Genomic DNA, 18,986 nt, shown 5'->3' on the forward strand with positions numbered 1-18,986 from the left:
AAAAAATGCAAGTTATCAATAGACAAAGTCTTCGCAGCATGTAAATGTGATTCATAGTTTAATGCTGAAGTTTCACTCTTGACAGTTGGCATCTCTCCTTGAAATCTAAAATACATTTATTGATGTGTTCTGTCTTGTCCGCTCATGGATTATCTTTAATCACCGCAAGAGAGTAATACATTTTCCCCTCCACAATGCAGATGTCAATAAACTCCACACTCTTCTTTTTTTAATTTGGAAACAAAACAAGTAAAGGGCATTTTTTTAATCTCACCAGGCCTTTTTAATAATGTTCATATATTGTATTTTTTTTGTCTCTGAATTTTTCCCTATTGGAGGAGATAACAGTGAGGTTTAGTCACCCTGAGTGACCTGAGCAGGCACTTTCTCCAGTAGCAGACCTCGAGCAGTTCTGTTGAGGGTCATGACCTTTCACCCATGAACCTCTGTGACCTGAGCACGTTCCTTGAAGAAGAGTGGAATGCCAAGTCTCGGCAGACATGTGAACAGCATGAGGCGTCAATTTAAGGCTGTAACTGACACAATACACGCTCAATACTCTGATATCTTTGTGCTTGTTTATTTCTTTCTTTTACAGCCACTCATGTAAATAAGCATACTGTAGCCCCATCAAGAGCAGAACACAAAATACAAAAAAAAATTATGCATAGTGGTGTGAAGTAAAAAGGAAAAAAAAAAAAACAGCCACTTCTGAAGTAAAGAGATGAGGAATTTTATGTTACTATGCTGTATTTTCTGCAAGAGAGAAATATTTTGCTGTGATTTGCCCACCACTGTTTACAACTGCATTTCAGCTTTTATAATGTGAAATCACAGCAGCATGAGCTTTAGGTTGCAAATATCTAACATTTTGTGAGTTTTATCTCTGTTTTCAGAGTTACATTTTTGATGTCGCTCAAGTTTTGAATCAGACCATCATATCCGTTTCATTCACCAGGATCTTTTGTAACTCTCTCATATTCAGATTTCCTCATTGAGCCCATCCTACATTGAACTGAAGTGAGAGCACACAAAAAAAAAAAATCACCAATCTGGGCTGAAATCGAAAAGTGCTTTCCTTTCTGCCGAAAATACTGTGGAAATGGGCAAACTGCAAGTACGGTAAGAATAGAGAGAAGCAGTGTGAGGAAACAGGTGCCACTGTAATGAGCCTTTTTTTTTCCTTTCTCCTTTCTTCACAAGAAGGTAGTGTACTGCAAGATGAAGATGAAAACCAACACTTGACACTGCATGTTTACAGACCCAGCAGACACGAGACGACATTAGCATTCATCTGCAGGCGAGTTTTGTCTTCAATCCCTTCTGAGGTGAGCCTGCCGAAAGCTTCGGGCCATTTAGTAGCGAAGTCTCTATATTTGCCGCTGTTTGTTTTTGAGGATGAGGCACAGGAATACCCCCCTTTCTGTTCCTGAATACAATACTGACAATACTGTATGCGTAAAATTAGTCTTTGCTTGAATGTCTTAGTTTGATATGCTGGCTGGAGAAAAAAAAAATACAATGCAAAGAGAAGAAAAAAGGAATGGAATGGAACAATGAGCTCTATTTTCCTCCTTCTGTAATTGTGTTGATAAGAGGGAAGAAAAAAAAACTAAGTAACTTATTTATAATACGTTTCCTCCAAAACAAACAATAATACAGTGATAGCAGCTCAAATGTGGAAAACATAAGAAAAGTGTGTCTTCTCTGGGATGTTTTTAGTGTTTTGTTCATGATGATTAAATACTTTAGAAACACCCACTGAGAAATCTTTTCCCATGGAGCATTCTTGAGCTTTGAATTCATATAAAATATATGTCAGAATGTATTTCAATTGCCTTCTTTTAATCTATTTCCTGCTTATTAGTGAGTAGAAATAAAAAGTACAATATTGGTCTGTTTCTCACTTTTCAAATGATTTCGTTGGATAAAAATGTACAATTTGTGTTTAAAGCATCTTCACCTATTTGTATAGAGTTCAATCCTAAAGATTTTTTTAAACATTTGTTTTTACTTAGGTGGCGTAAAAGGTAAAAAGTAAAGTTAGTGTAACAGTGAAGTGTAAGTTGTGCAGAGCTGAGGGAAGCTGCTGAGCCGGCGATTCTCTTCAGGTTCATCACCATGAGCCTCCACATTCACATCACTTCTGACTGCTAACATTACAGCTGAAAAGGAAATATTACTTTCGGACCGCATGTCGCCTCTCACTGACGACTCAGCAGAAGTAGACGTTGAAGATTTGGTTGCAGCAGGCTGCAGCTTGGATAATACACGGAAACCTTTCAACTTAAAATGGAGGAAATGAAAAGTTTTAGTTGATGCAATCTTGGATCGATCTGGTTTTAAATGTAGGCTCAGTGATTCTCAACTGGTAGTTTCTGACCATTTGAAGAATGCAGTGTTTGTTGAAAAGTTCAGAAAATACTTCTGTTACTGACATGGAATCTTGCTGGTTATTTTGGTTTACTATCTTGTCTAAGTTGTTTTTTTTGTGTTGGCATGCTGTGATGTTCTACTCTGGTCTGTCAGCTTCAAATTGCAGCATAATTTCATAACGCTAAGTTTGAAAAGTCGAGAACAAAGTGTGAGTCTCTTGCCTTGTCTTTAAGGGAATGATGGTAGATCCTGAAGACAGAACAGATGAGAAACACTACATGAGGCAATTGGTTGTTAGAAAGGAGCATGAAAAAAAGAAAGAAACATAAAAGAGCTGCTGCTCCAAGAGTAACTTCCTCCAGGTGAATTCAGAACTGAAGATGGACATTTCATGTCACTGTTGTGGGAATCGCGCATTAACAGGAGCTTTTTTCACTGTAAATTAGTCTCACGAATCCAATCTAATTATTGAATTTCAAGGTTTTTAGAACAAAATGGTCTGTATTTAACCTGCAACTGCCGACAGTCATATTCAAAATACCGAAGCTATAACGTGTTGGTAATTTTGTTAGATTTTTGCACATTTTCTTTGTTTTGTGTGTCTCATCTCGTGTTTTCTGGTTGTGTTTCTTAGTACAGGGACATATGGCTCAGTTAGTTAGTTGAGCAGGTTAGCTTTAAATCCCAAGGTTGCTTGCTGGATTCCGTATTCTCTTGTCCTTGTATTGCAGCGTCCTTAGGCAAGGCAACAAATCCCAAGATGATATCAGTAGTAAATTGGATCGATCATGTAAAGCATGTTCAATCTACAAAGTGCGACACAAGAAATAGCATTTTGATGATTATACTCTTTATATTCTTTTCCCCGCTGCATGTGCTCTTATTAGAGTAGTCATTTAGTTGCTTCTCCATGGATGCATTACATTACCTCTTTCACTCATTCTCAGATTTTGGCTTGTTATCCTTCTTTCTGTCTATCGTCTCCATAGAAACATCCTTTTTGTTCTGACTAATATCTGGAACGTGAGTCCCTTAATGACACACCAGATTAGATTGTTTCTGAAAAGATTAAAAAACTCAGTTGCAGTACATCTTTTTTTTTTTTTTGAAAGAATTGTCTGACTCTGTGAATCCTGAGTCAAATATCACTGCAGAGAAATATAACTTCTTAAAAATAAACACATCAATCAAGCCACGATTTCCACATTTTATTCACCGTTCCCATATAGTCATCAATTCTTTTTGTGTTTGAGTCAGCACGACCTTGAAATTCAGAATGAACCCAACTGTAGATGTGGACGAATTCACCGACCGGTCGTTTGTCATCAGTAGCTTTAACAGTGAAGTATCTCAGCTGGCTGAAGTTTCTGGACACAGTGCTGTCCATCCATTTGTCGATCGGTCCCCCCCCCCCCCCCCCCCCCCCCCCCCCCCCCACCGTAGGGTTGCGCGCGGTTGAGTCCGTCGGGCAGGCGAGCGGGACACATGGGTGTCGGGTTGGCGGTCGATCGCAGGGCAGACAAACACATTCACACCTCCGGGCAGTTCAGAGCCACCTGTAGGCCTAAAGAGCAGGTTTTTGGATTGTTGGAGAACCCTGAGAAAGCCTCGCACGGGGAGAACGTGCACACGGGACAGCCCTGCTTTGAGATCGAAATGGCGTCGTAGGGGAGAAAGCATGCCGCTAAACCACGTGATCCCAGATTTTGTCTATAGCCACTTGGGTTCATTAGATTTTGAGATCTATTCTAATTTCCATATACTATAGTCTTTTATGTTCTGATCTGAACCAACACATCCAGCCTTGCAATTTCAATATCTACTCTCCACTGCCATCTAATGCATGCTAAATATTACTGACTCCACCTTTGGAAAAAAAACCCATCTGAGCCTCATTAGATCAACAGCGCTGCCATTTGTTTCAGTGGAAAACGGAAACTCCAGTTCATCCTGGGTAGTCATATCAAAGGGTTTTTGTCAGCTCTGTTCAACATACTGCTATTGATATGAAAGCAAGGACGACCTCAGTGGAATACAGCATTCTGAACACTGCACCGTTTTTTTTTTTCTCTCTAAAAATTTATTTCACTCGATATCTGAAGATGTTTTGGCCCGCCATAAAAACAGAAGAGGCTAACAAGGAGCATTTCTTTTACCACCTGTGTGCGGAAGCACACGGTTCTACGTGTTCAGGTTGTAGTGTCTGATATCTAAAAAAGCCAGGAAGCCTAAATCTGCCTTTTTACTGCCGCTTTACATCTCCTGCAAAACACCGGAGTCTGTGCTGACCCTCGCTCGTCTCTTTCTTTCATGCACACGATCAAGTAAATAAACACGGCACGGAGCAAAAGATGCTTTTGTCAGCCCCGTTTTTCTGCTGCTGATATCAGTAGAATAGCAGGGAACATTTAAATGTCTGACTTTGAGGCCGCCTAACAGAACAAATTACAGCCAAAAGCATTGCAGTATAACTTTTTAGCCTCTTTTTTTTCCTCTACTGTGAAGAAATAAATACAGTTTTTGCCAAGGTTAATTAGAAGGCAACTGTTCCGCTATAAAGAATGAAGATAAAGCCTTATAACAAGAGGGAATAGTGATAAATTGAAAAGTATTTCATGAGTTTGTGATGATTTTAGTAGCAGAGAATTATAGCATATCGAAGCTCACGTGTTTTAAAGACAATGACCCTTTTAAGCAAATGTTTTTTTCAGGCTAAGCTAAAATAGGATACTGTGCTTGTAGCATTCTGTTACAAAGCTGAACGTATTCTGTTAATACCGTCATTTCTTCATGTTACTGATGCGGGAAGCATGGCCAGATGCACAGAGCACATGGAAAAGGCAAGAGAAGGAAAATGTCTGTTAGTCCAAACACCAGGTATAGAAAAACCGCTTCACAGGAAAAAAAAACAAAAAAACAAAAACAAAGACGAAAAAGCTCCGTCGCTTTGACGTTAACACAAGCATGTCAACAATATGCAACCTCACGGCGCCGCTAGCAACGGCCAAGCAATCTCATCAAGTTGGAGCATTAGTTTGGTGGTCGGCTTAAAAATTTCGAAAAAGTTTAACGTGATCGATTATTATTAGACCTAAAGATGTATGAGTGTCACTGCAGTGAATAGAAATACAGACTTCAGTCAGCTGAGAACCTCACAGCATGGACAAACTTATTCACAATGTACCTCATAAAACTTACAATTCAAATACAAAAAAAGCAGAGCTCTTTTTTTTTTTTTTTTTTTTGTTTCCATTAGTGAGAGAAATAGCAGTGATGAGGACAAAGAAGGTTCCAACTGGTGTTGAAAGCTTATAAAATAAAGAGAGATAGAGAGAGAATCAGCGGTTTAAAAACACCATTCCTAGTTCTTTTGTTCAACATTTATGGACATTCAAGTTGCTGCATGAAGGAAGAAAAAAAAAAAAAATCCAAAAAGGAGTCCCGAAGTTTCTCTGCAGTCATGTTATTTTTAGTCTGTTTTTCTCTCCGTGGCCTTAAATCTAGTGATCTGCAGCCACCAGATACAGAATACAACAGCACCAAGTTCTTCTAATCAGTCCACAGCCGTCCCGTCGATGGTCTCGGCCGAGGCTCCGACGATCCGTTCAGCAGTAAACCGACCAGTAGATCAGGTTGAAAAAGATGTACGAGCCGGGGAAAATCATCCGGGAGTATTTGTCAATGGCGTGCGTGTTCTGGATGATGTTCAGCGCCCGCAGGCTCTTCTTCTTCTTGGTGGTGGTGGACTCGCTGCTCACCGACAGGTGCACCACCATGTGCTCGGGCTTCTCGGGGACCTCGTGCATCTCCTCCTGCTCCTCCTCGGGCACCATGGGCTCCTCGGTGTAGCCCGCCAGGCTGTTGGTGTCGGCCTCGCTGTACGTGCCGTCCAGCATGGTCATGGTCCGCGTCTGGGAGATGCCGCAGGTGCACGGCAGCGACTGGCGAGGCAGGAAACAGGAGGAGAGGTCAACGCTAACTCAATGTAAAGGAATTTTACTTTCAGGTCATTTAGTTTTTATTCCCATTTTACTTTCTGTCAAAATATTTCAATGTTGGAAATAAAAAAATCTGAGAGCTTAATACTAAATATTTCAGCAGTGCTTTATGTATTCTTTATCTGATGACAGTTAAATATAAGGCAGTTATTTTATATATTTTTTTAATTGCAGTATTTTTATTTAACACAGATAGAATTTCCTTGTATCATTCAGGGATGAGCTTTTGAATTTAATCTGCTTTCCATTTTAACTATATCTGGGTTTCTTTGTTCTGCAAGGACTTTTAATCTCTTGTTTGTCTTCAGACAGCCTTGTGAGAAAAAAATGGACCAAGTCATCAAGTATTTCAATCCAGAGTGTGATAAAAGCACTGGTTTGACTCATGACCAGGGAGGATGATGCCCGATTAGTAACACGGAGGAGTTTTTCTGGTTCAGAACACCAACTTGCAGTTTGAATTTACCTGCGACCGCGCCCGCTCCCTCATTTTGCGCTCCCGCCGGTCCTGGACGGTGGACAGGTAGTTGACGGCGGCGTACTCCAGCACGGACAGGAACACGAAGACGAAGCTGACCCACAGGTAAATGTCCACGGCCTTGATGTAGGACACCCGCGGCATGGACGCGTTCACTCCGGTGATGATGGTGGACATGGTCAGCACTGTGGTGATGCCTGCATGCGAGACACACAACGCCACATTCAAGATATTTAACATCTGCTTATGTGTACTGTGCGGTGCTCTTGTTTAAAATAATGATGTGCGTCCAGGTCATATTTGCTACAGTAACACATGACAAACCTGTGTTTTTTGGTCTGTCTGTACGACAATAAACAACTTCTGAGTGACTTTCCCTCTATAAATATCAGGATTCCCGCTTTGGGATGATTTTCTAAGCAGTAGTGAAAGTGACAGCAGGAGATTGCAAAAATATGTTTTGAAAATTTTTGTTGCAAAACTGTGAACTAAACTGGATCTCATACAGACGAGGTGAGTTCAACTGAAACTTTAACACAGGGGCAGATCTCATGTACGTCACTTTGACTGACTAAACCTGTCCGTATTCATTATGCTGTTGTTAATGAGGGTTTATATCAAAAAGAAATGATCTTCAGTCAAAAAAAAACCTTCAAAAGCTCCTGTTAAAAGTTTCATATTAACAGCTAACTTTAATGAGAGTGATTGAGTTGAGAAGATCCCGGCGAGGCTGAAGCAAACGTCTGCGTGACGAGCGTGGCGGCAGCCCCGACGCAGAATATAATTCAAAAGAAGAGTCGGCGTGGTGGAGGGTGGGAAGTTTGTGTGATCACACATGCATGTGTGTATTCCCAATTGGTGCAGAAATGTCACAGTTAGCTTTCATCATTTCACACAGACAGATTTTCCCCGGGCTCGTCTCTTCAAAGTGCATTTGACACAAGATTTCTTTCTTTTTTTTCTTTAAACTTCTTTTTACCCAAGGAAACTCTGGCAGGTACAGCCCGGCGGTCAATCCAGAACGACACCCATGAAAGCATCACCATGAGCGTGGCGGGAAAGTACGTCTGAAGCAGGAAGAAGAAGATGTGGCGCCGCAGCGTGAAGTTGATGTAGAGGCGATTGTACCAGCCTGCGAACACAAAAGAGATGCGCTCAGAGCTTCAATCGAGGAGCTACCGATGAGACAAAAACACCCAAATATGTAGTGCAGATGTCAATTCTTGCAAAGATAATGCATTCCAAATCAATTCATGGTCAAGTTCACTGACACTATGCAATTTCAAGAACATAATTCTGGTGATTATGGGGCTGTTAGAGAAAGTTGTTTGTTACGGTTGTTTGATGCAAATAGATCTTGATGTGTTTGCAATAAGAATTGTTCCTGTGGACTTAGATTTGTCTACAAACATATATTTAAGCATTGCAAAATGAGTGCGTGCGCAGTTTTTGTGCGCATGTGTGATATAATTGGTTTGTGAAAGTCTCAACTCCACCTCCAATCCAAACTCACTGATATATGGCAATGCTCTTTTGTGCCACTGAACAATACAGAGCAAATGACTGACAGGAGAAAAGCCTGGCAGTCCACACTCAGGGTGAAGAAAACCATTTTAAAGGGGGGGTATTATAATCCACTTGTGGAAATGTACTCGACTGAGTGGTCCGACTGAGGTGGAAATGAAGACAGGGGCATTTACATTTCCTCAAGCATGCACTAATCTGCATTTGCATACAGCAGACATACTGCACATGCACAAATTGGATTGCACATGCACACATCTAATTACAGTAACAACAATTTAACAGCAAACATAAAATATATTAGAATCATATTTTGTAATAATATTGTGCAGGTTAAGATTTTTGAAAAAGCTAAATCAAGATACGCTCAGGTTTCCGCACACACGCATGAGTCATTTTTAAACCACAATAGCCCGATACAATGTCTTGTCAAGCGGGGTTTGGACACAAATGTGCAAAAATTGCAAACATCCAGGTTCACCTCAAACGCCGCCATGCAGAGACAATATTAGCTGATGACTGTTGAAGTCTGCTCAGCCACAACATTCAAAACAACACTGGACACACTTAATGTGATCAAGCTATTTACCAATTCTGGCAGAGCTCAGAAAATAAGTCCAAAATATCTCAATCGTCGTGAGAAAACAGACTTTCATTACACGTCCCAGACATTGGAACTCAGGCATGTGAAACAGTTTGCAGATAATTTGATCCAGATCCGTGTAAATGTGTGTGTGTTTGTGTACCTGTGCTGCTGTAAAAGGCCAAGCGGGACGTTGTGTGAAACTTCTGAATGAGGAACTGTGATAAGGAGATACGATCGTCAGTGCTGAGAGACTCATCACCGCTCTTCCAGTACAGCATCAGGTCTTCGTCTGTGTAGGCATCTGGAAAAAAAAATCAAAAGCCACACCGTCAAATCAAATCAGACTCAGACTGGAACTTAAATGTGATTTGATGATTCATCTGCATCTCGTTTATAGCAAGTCGCTCTCTAAAGAGAATAAGCAATGTAGGATTTAAATTCAAATGCATCATCATTGATATTCTACAAAACATGGTGGAAAAATCTATTGAACACACAAATAACTTTCTCTTTAGAAATATATGACAAAATCGTTTTCATGTTTGCGAGTGTTCAATGTCATTTCCGTCTTATTGAGGCAAGGCTTCTTTTAGAATGACATGTTTATAATGAAAGATTTTTCTTTCCCATTATCTATTACTAATTGTGTTTCTGCAGACTAACGATCCTCTGATTTTAGGCCCTGTTGTTCCGTCCTTCATTTATCTGCCACTTCCCTCCTCTTATCCCACTTGCAGCTAAGACAACAAGATTTATTTAGATTTTATCGCTGTGGATTCGTTGAAAAATTGGACAGTGTGCAATGAGTAAGCGCCTCTGCCCCTTTCTGAAAGATGACTTCATTGTTCAATATCTGGCAGTGTTTCAGTTTGTGTGTGTGTGTGTGTGTATGTGTGTGTTTTGGAGAGTGGCGAGAAACTCGTGCTACAAATGAGGCGAATGGCGTCTTGCTGCAGGAGACCTGCAGGCAGCTGCAACGACTCGTATGTGTGGGTGCAAAGCTTCAACCCTTTGTTTTCTGGTAGACCATTACAGACGTCATGAATGGCGTGGGGCAGCGGTCCACAACCTCCATCACCAAAAGAGCTCTTATTGCTATCAAAGCCATTTTGCCTGCTTTTCCTTTTCACCTTTTCCCATTGTTATTTTTCAGGTGTTTTTTGGCCAATTCCACCCATTTCCAGTAATCACAGCCATTCAGATGATACCATGACCAAAACAATATGACAAACTAGGTCTCTGACTGTGTCAGCGAGTAAGCTGTGTGTCATTAAAATGACCTATTGTTCAAGTTTCTTCACATTCAGCAAACATTCAATAAATTTGTGCTGCAAAGCAGGCTCGGAGACACTGCATTGATTCTTTTTTTTTTCTTCTTTTTTTTTTAAGCCTTGATTAATAGCGTCTTTGTGTTTTCTATTAGAGACACCCTGAAAAATGTGTCCTTGCACTTAGTGCAATCATCCTCTGGTCTGCTTTAAAAAAAAAAGTGTTCAGCTTTTTAGAAGTCTGTCATCCGACTGTGAGCGGTCCTTCACCCAAAGGTGCTTGAAGAGGCTGTGAGAATTATTACTTTTATCTGTGCGTTAGGCAGTTTTTGATGAGTGTCCGATAGTGGCAAACGGTCCTTAAATCTTCAGTAATATCTTTGATGTCTGTAAAATGAAGGGAAAAGATAAAATCTGCAATCTCACTTTCTAACTCGTAGGTGGATTTTCAGCTAGGGGGGGAGACAGCCCATTTTTCCTGCCTGTGACGCCGCAGGTGTTTTACTGGAACCAGCTGATCGGTGAAAAGAGCAAAGAATAAATGCAACCCCGTGGAAGGCGCAGAGGTGCCTGAAAGCCACGTGGCGGCTTATCATCAATCTTACGTATCGCTGTATAAAAGCTGACTGCAGGCGACAGCGGGGTGCAGCCTGCACAGGCCACCGGTCCATCACAGGACAAACACGCAGAGACTATCACACCTTCGCATGGATGCCAGTTAATCTCAAGGAGGACATGGAGAAAAACACTGACAAGCAGGCTCAAATGTATGTATCTTGACTGTAGAAGGAAAGGCAAGGTCCCAGAAAACCTGTCCAGAAACTTCACACATGGATTTAAACCTGGGAAATGTCCTGGTTTTCTCCATGAACTGCTCCAAAAAATGTGATTAGTTCTGTTTATAACCATCTAAAATTGCTCAGATTGATTGCATTTGAATAAAGGCCATTATAAAGTTACATACATTTTAATCTAGGATGTTAAAAGGTGGAAAATTTGGACAGCGCTACAAGTGTTGTCTCAAGAACATCTGTTAGAACACACAAGCTGCATTTTTTCATTTTTTGGGATCCTATTGAGCTTATATAACACATTCTCCTCAAGAATTTCACTCAGTTCAACATGTGAAATGCATGTAAGCATAAGCATACTGCAGTTAGACACATCAACAAAAAGGAAAAAAAAATGCAGATAAAAATTGCAAAGGTTTTTATCAAATGAATGTTACATTTCACAAATAAATTCCAAGGTTTTTTTTCCCCCCCAAAACAGAATTGTGTTGCTTTTTTAAGAATCATTTTAGCAGAGCGTGTTACAGAGAGACTAAAGCTGAGCAGATTATGAAATGTGCATGGTGAATATGAATGCTGCGTCTGTCCGGTTCACACTGCTCTGCATTAGATCAGCTGTGAGACGCCGTCCCACTGTTTCCTCCAGCCGCACCACCTCAGTCTCTCGTTGCTGCAAAGATTTCAGCATAGCTCAAAGTTGAAATTGTTTTCTTATGACTTGCACCTCTTGGAAATAGGGTTGCAAAGAAAAAAAAAACAAAAAAACAAAAAAAAACAAGGAATCATGTATTTTAGGAAATCCCAGGGGGCTGTTGTTGTTAATATACTGTTCCCATGCTGTTTTCTGTGACTCATCTTTTCCCTGAATCTCCACAACAGCACAAAGTTATCATGACCCACAGAGGCACAATAGGAAACGCTGGCAGCTAAAATAAGCCAGACTTTAACTCTGCAAAATGGCTTTAGGACTGTGCCACGGCTCGTTTTTTTTTTTTTTTTTTTTTTCCAGTTTTTACCTCCATGTGCTTGTCCCCTCCTCCTCCTCCTCCTTCCTTTGCTGTGCTCTGCCTCTGAACACGCCGTAATTGACTGAGTGCTGCGTCCTCCAGATTTTAATTCATTTGCTATTTTTGCGAGCATTTAGCAGGATTAACTGTGAAACTTGTACTTCCCTTTTTTATTAAGAGCATTTATGGACAGTTGCTGTCTGGCCTGGCTGTGCCTCTGCCAGGAAGTAGTGCTCCTTCCTCTGCACTATTCACAGTACTTAACCTCTTTTGCTCCTTTGTTTCAGTGCGTCAGTGTGTGTATGATTGTGTGTGTGTGCGCTGTACATCTGCTCCCTGTCCACAACATCGTCTGCTATTTAAAAGTTATAAAATCTTTTTTGCGCTGATAAAGTAATACAATCGTGGCATGCAAATAAGAGGTCATTTATCAGCCTACACGCCACGGAACTGAAATAAAACTGAGGGGTTTCTGCAGGTTAAACATTTAAATTTGAGATGAAATGCTCCACGAGGAGCGCAAAAACATATTGTTACGCTGCGCGTCTAATCACACAGGAAAATCTCGAACACACACAGGCTATGAGAATATAAGGACGTGACATTTTCAAGCAAGGAGTTTTAAGAAACAGACTCATTTCAGACAGTTGAAAGCGTGAACGAAAGGAGTCGACTTACAGCTCTCCAGCTCCAGCGAGCAGGTCTGAGAGTCCAGAGGGAAGCGGCTGAAGTCCATGTTGCAGGCTGCAGTCACGGTCACCCTGTTGACAAACACAACCAGACGCGCACAGTGAGAGAAGAATCGCTTCCACTTTGATTGTGATACACAATCAGTCCAGAAAGTCATCGCATTCTGTACGCCTTTGAAATTTTTTGTGCTTTTAGAGGCTCAAACTTGCCTTATCTTACTGATCTGATGAAGGTTTCTTAGAAAAAGGATCCAAGTCTTTAAAAAAAAAAAAGCATTTTTTTTCTTTCTTGGGCATCTATTGTTCAAATTCCCATGTCAAGGCAGGGAAAGTGTATTCATGTAGCACCATTCAGACACAAGGCCATTCAAAGTCTTTTAAAATAAAGCATTATGAAATATTAAAAGTCCAGAACATTGAGAGGAAAGGCTAAAAGCAAGTTAAAAACATGACATAAGTTACATTTTTGATCCTGGACATGATCTACACTATGTCCCTCATGAATCAACATATGTTTACAGGTATGAGTAGTTTTATTTTTTTTCAGAAATTCTCTCCATCTGTGTGTAATCTGCCGATTCGGCTCCAGCCCACGCTCTGCGGCCCCACGCATTATCTGCTCCCCCACCCTCCCTCCGTCAGCTTCCTCAGCGAGCATGATGTGATTATTTATTAGATAACATTATCTAACACTGGATGTGAGCGCACACACACAAAGCCGAAAGTAGTTTGATTCATTACTAAATATACACCGATCAGCCAAAACATTATGACTGCCTGACTGGTATTGAATCAACCCTGTTCTGATGTCAAAACCACCATGAAACATTGAATCCTGAACTCTCTGGGCTGGAGATGCTTGAGGTGGATCCTCCCGGTCATGTGGGTTGTGAGATGAGGCCTCAATAGGAGCCTGGTCTGCAGTGATCCTGTTCTTTCAGCATGTCTTGATCAGCGTGGATCACTGCAAACCAGAATTCCTCTCGAGCGCTGCCATACGCTTGCTCTTTTTTTCTCTCTCTATCAAATCAACTCTGAGGACAGAATGTTTCCTATCAGCTATGTTTCATCAATGCTCACAGAAAATAAATTCCATTGGTGTAACACTCATTAAAATACTTGGATATTAAAGGTTTCTCCACTGGCATTTCAAGGCTATTTCAAATTGAATCTCTTACGCCTTTTCAAAATCAGGATAATATATTAAATTAATGATTCCTGCAATTTGTTACTTGCAGTAACTTATGCTCGGTTTGGAGGCTCCAGACAGGAATGAGGACGTTACCAATTATGCTCGCTTGCCCAATAAAAAGTTTTTATGACCGTATTTCAATTTTATGCTGTAGTAAAGTTTTGTAACTATAACACAAGCAGCAATCTGCATGCTTGAACGAGCCTTCAGATGCGGGACGTATATTGCAGGGCAGGCTTTAACATAACGTTTCGGCTTGTTTCTACCACTGTGCTGGCATTGCTGTGTTTCTTCATTGAGAAGATTCAAAAAATCTTGCATGTGTCCTTTTCAGAGGGGGGGATTTGTTCCAATATGTTGCCATTTATAGGGTTTAATTTCATGTTTTCAATAATGATTATGTGATAATAAATGTAAGGAGATGGCAGAGTCGTACAAATGTGACTGAAAGGGATTGCAGTGACTCCCGTGTAAGTGGTATGTGCCGCGTCATTCTCTCCGTAACCCTCTGGATATGCAGGATCTTTGGATTTGCTGGAGTTTTTCCACAGCGAGTCACAAACAGAAAGATTCTCTGCTGTGAGACACTACAAAGGACTGGCCTCATGTAGCATTAGCAGAAGCAGCTCCATCTGCGAGTCTATTCAGAGGCATTCAAGGACACTTCTGAGTGTCCGTCATCCACAGCCCAGTATACAACGACTCCAAATTTAAAAATAGGCTGTGGGTTGTGGCTTGGGCTTCCGAACACTGAGCAGCTCAAATGTGCAGGCAGCCCTTTGGTTCAATTCCTGCTTTTTGCTGCACTCCTGCAACGGCACGAAGCAACTTCAACCTCACGCCTGTTCAGCTGTTTGATTCAGCTCCACTGATCTTTCTCTGATTCTTCTGGAGTTAACAGAGTCCTGTCAGTTGTCCCAGTCTGAGCTCTTCTACTCAACACCATTCGCTGCTCTTGCTAATGACAAAAAGTTTCACCTGTCTTTATGACGGAATAGCTATGGAAATGAAGACAATCAAGTTGGGACATACGGTTTGTTATGGAAATTTATAAATGCAGCGCATTGCATATGTAGAAAAACTTCTTGAATCTGAGAACTGCCAACTTCTGAGTGTTATGCAGGTCTGAATGACTCAATGTATCGAACATGTCTTGCTGAGCGCTGACTACTCCTGGATTAGCTGCAGCGGGATCAGTCAGCTTCGTAAATGAGAGATTCACTCGCAGTCGGAACAAGGAGGGGTGAACGTCTCCTGCTCTGATTAAAGATTGGAGAGAATACTGAATGAGGATGGCGAAAGCTTTGGTATGAGGAAGACGCTCCCTGAATCACCCACTACTGTGCAGAACGAAACGTGGTTTCACAACAGAGTGTCCAAAACATCAGAAAAAAGTTAGGAAATCTGTTGCTCGTGGCTTTTCTGAGAAGATTTGGGAAGTTGCCAGATTTTGCGAGAAAGTTGCTCGAAGTTGGCAACGACGTCTCCATCCGTGTATTCAGACTTGCTGATTGTCAGCTTGTCTTATTCATTCCTTGGATGTGCAAGTCTGTTAAGTCCAAGCCTCGCATGTCGTCTGATGTAGTCTTATTTATTTGTTTATTTTTGGGATCAAATATTTTGCAGTGGACTCTGCTTCTGCGTTCGTCTCAGATTCGTGCATTTGGGACTTTTGTGTCTGATATGTTTGGAGTTCTGCCTGTCCGAGCATGTATTTGTCCACACTGTTTTTTCACAGCCTTGGGAGACGATGCCCAGTAATGTGACGACTGAGGTGTTGTTTCCTATTCTGACTTTGGTCTGTTTTGTGAGAAAGCCCAGAGTCCAGATCCAGTCATGTATGAATACTTGAAAGAAATACACATATTTATTAGACTTATTTTCTTCCACCTGGAAGGTATGTTTGAGTTTTCCTTGCAAAATGTGAAAAAGCTGAAGGATCATTGTTTCTCATCTCATGAAGCATCACAATTGTTTCTTTCGCAGCACAACGGATGAATTCACAGTATTTGTTAACGGCCGTTGGCCTGTTAATGGGCTAAAATCCTGCAAGGACTCATTATTGGCTTTTGTATTCGGTCCAAAGCTCGGAATGACATTGTGAAACCAGGGCACTTTTTACCAATAACCCGCAGGCGAAAGCGAGCATTTAAACATTAAGCTTTAAACAGAAGTGAGATTTGAGCGCCACGTGTTGTGGAGCGTGGGGAAATCAGCCAGGTAGCTGGACGATGCTGAAAAAGACAGAGTGTCAAAACAACGAGAAAAGGGGGTAATTACGTATTTGTTTACAGTGAGCAACTGCACAGTTTTCTAAATGCCAGTGTCCCAAATGTCCCCAGTGTTTCCCTCATACCATGTTATGGTCTTATGCTGGCCGCACATGCTGATCATCCCAGACCCTGACTATTTAGCTGAAATTAAACCTTCGACAAGATGGGGGAATAATCACTTTTTATTATGCAAATTGTTCTGTATTTTCAAGGTTTTTCAAAATCATAAAAATGTTTTATGGTCAGTATTCTTTTTTAATATTTTTCATGTCAAGCAATTAGGATAACATATTTTGCAAGACTAAGTTAATTGCACATTCATTTATATCATTTTTGTACTGCTTTGAATTAAGCATGGTTGTGATTTTTGAAGTTTCTGACCAGAGGTAGAAATGTACGAGACTGAGAGGACATAAACTGTGCATAGCAATGCATCTTCTACATCCACTTCATCCTGAGTCGGGCGGCTGGAGGCTATCCCAGCTGCTGAAGTACAAACTTGGCATTCGACTGCAGAAGAAGATGAAACTAAATGAAAAATCTAGGAGGGAAAAAAAAAAAAAAAAAGAACAGCTCGTTGGGCTTTTCTGCAGAGCTTCGACTCCTTGAACACTTTAACTAAAGCTGCACAGGGAACAGAGAAAGCATGATGATGCTGATGATTTATTTATTTAAAGCTGTAGTTTCACGGACTGGCACTAGTGATACCGCGCTGCCACAATGTGTGATTCGCAAGGACAAGCACTATGTGAAGAGCTTGTGGTGCAATTTCTCTGAATTCATAAAGTTTGAAAGGTCATTTCAATTAAAACACCAGCAGTCCTGAAAAGAAAAATAAAGACAATGACCTTCGCAGTGACATTAAAGACAGACCTCAGGCTGTAGAGTACGTGTCCGTCGGGAAAGACTCGCAGCATGATGTTGTCAGTCGTGGTGTCGTGGATGAACGACCGCTTGGAGTGGACGAAAAAGACGTCCGGAACCCAGATCTTCTTCACCAGACGGCCGTCGAACGTCATGCTCTTGTTGGTGCTGCTGCTGAACGACAGACGCTCGTCCTTCCAGTAGTGCCGCAGATACAAGGTCATGGTGAAGTCCTGACGGAAAAACACACGCGCAGAGCACGTGAGAGGTTGTAGTTGAAATCTTCAAAACTGGGGCATTTGTCAATTTTTTTTATTCATCTATCTTGAGCAGGGTATTTTTATACTCAACTTTATTTGCTAAGGTTGGAACAAAGACTCCACATTACAGAAACCGACACTGGCGTCTACGTTTAACCAGAAAGCCCACGAAAGGGCATCGCTTCAAGATTTAAAGGCCTAACACGACTACAGCCCTGTCAAAAATCACAAGTTCAATACGGAAATATGTGATGACATTTACAGGAGCTTAGGTTAGAGTGGGCTCCGTCAGCCCGGCAGGAGGAGCGTCTCTGGCCTTTGGAGCGCTGAAACATTTCATGAATCTAATCTAACTGAATGCATCAGTTGCTGAGGCAGGTGCTCGGCTGAAATAAATAGCCAGCAGGAGAGAAGCAACAGCGTGAGCATAGTTGCTAGAGCATAGTTGTCATGGTACTGGGAAGAGAAAAGGATGCACAAGTGAAACACAATCAATAAAAGCCGACAACCTTGTTACTGCTCCGATGTAAAAGTCAAAGTGGGTGAACTTTTCCACTTTTTTGCATGTATTTTTCGAAAAAAAACGTCATTTTATTTAAATCTAAGCTCCATCAGCACAATCTCCACACCAGGATAACACCCTGTTGGACACAGTCATGAAACTTTCACATTAAGAGTTGATTTGTAATAGTGTTCTGCTCAGACTCCGGTGCAACAAAGTAGCCCCAAAACATGACGCTCCGCCCACCATGTTGTCGAGATGATTCTCCCATGTTATTATGTGCAAATGTTCCTTGTCTGCAATCCAATGCACAGTACTGGTTGTCTAACTATGTGTCAGGGTTGCAGTAATGCAGCTGGATCCACTGTGGAGTCCTCCCATCTTCACCAAGCCCTTTAGTTCATGATGCATGGGTCACATCCTCTGAATAGCTAATTGAAAAAGTTTTTCTAAAGGTCATTGCAGCTCCACACTCGGCTCAAATGTAGTTTCATTGATTGGACCTCATGTTTGCTAACTGCACCGCTGGCCCTTTTGGGAGTCATTAGCCTAAAGGTTTACTCTCACAGCCCAGCACAGCGAATGCGAATGAAATACTAGAATTGCTTGTGCAGTGTAAGGTTGAGCGCTTTGTGTTTGTCTATAATTGGGCTTCCGATGCACATTGGATCACATTTTATGACCGGTTTATGCGATGTAAGTCAAGTTTTATGTTTATGTTTCTATCTCTGGAGCTTTCTTACCATATCAACTTCAGAGATGCTGTCCAGACTCTCCACCTGAACATCCACTCCAACAGGGATTGCAGGACCTGCCAAAGAAAATTGCATCATGACCAAAGCATTTTTTTAACTAATGGGGAAGCAGAGAGAGCACCGCTCGGCATTCAGAGAGTATTTAAAATTTCATCAATCGGTTTCCTACCTGCACTACATTCTGCAGCCGTCTCCGCTCGGCTACTTGACTGCAGTGAGGAGGTGGATGCATTTATTACCACCTGCATTTCAACTGGAGTGTGCGATATTACAGAAGTGAGTGGCATTGGTATTGCCCTTGCTTTCAAACTGCAAGCTCATCTCCTTTAATGTGCGATGACGCAGGCTCGCAGTAAGTCGTACGTTTCCAAAAGTCCCAGCATTAATAATGCAGCAATAATTTGGAATGGGTAAACATAACAA

General features: G+C 41.4%; 1 protein-coding gene across 1 annotated transcript in view; it reads right to left on the reverse strand.

Moving 5' to 3' along the window:
- Window positions 1-5,980: 5,980 nt before the first annotated feature.
- Window positions 5,981-18,986, reverse strand: part of gabrr2a (gamma-aminobutyric acid type A receptor subunit rho2a) — a 36,870-nt gene continuing 23,864 nt past the window's right edge. The window contains exons 3-9 of the mRNA XM_030116596.1: window positions 18,552-18,619; window positions 17,056-17,279; window positions 12,707-12,789; window positions 9,123-9,263; window positions 7,832-7,984; window positions 6,841-7,049; window positions 5,981-6,317 (exon numbers count right to left, since the gene is read on the reverse strand). Of these exons, the coding sequence (XP_029972456.1) occupies window positions 5,982-6,317; window positions 6,841-7,049; window positions 7,832-7,984; window positions 9,123-9,263; window positions 12,707-12,789; window positions 17,056-17,279; window positions 18,552-18,619 (1,214 nt within the window). The 3' untranslated portion in view covers window position 5,981. The remainder of the gene's footprint in view (window positions 6,318-6,840; window positions 7,050-7,831; window positions 7,985-9,122; window positions 9,264-12,706; window positions 12,790-17,055; window positions 17,280-18,551; window positions 18,620-18,986) is intronic.

Source organism: Salarias fasciatus, chromosome 19 (genome assembly GCF_902148845.1).
Source record: "Salarias fasciatus chromosome 19, fSalaFa1.1, whole genome shotgun sequence".
NCBI lineage: Eukaryota > Metazoa > Chordata > Actinopteri > Blenniiformes > Blenniidae > Salarias > Salarias fasciatus.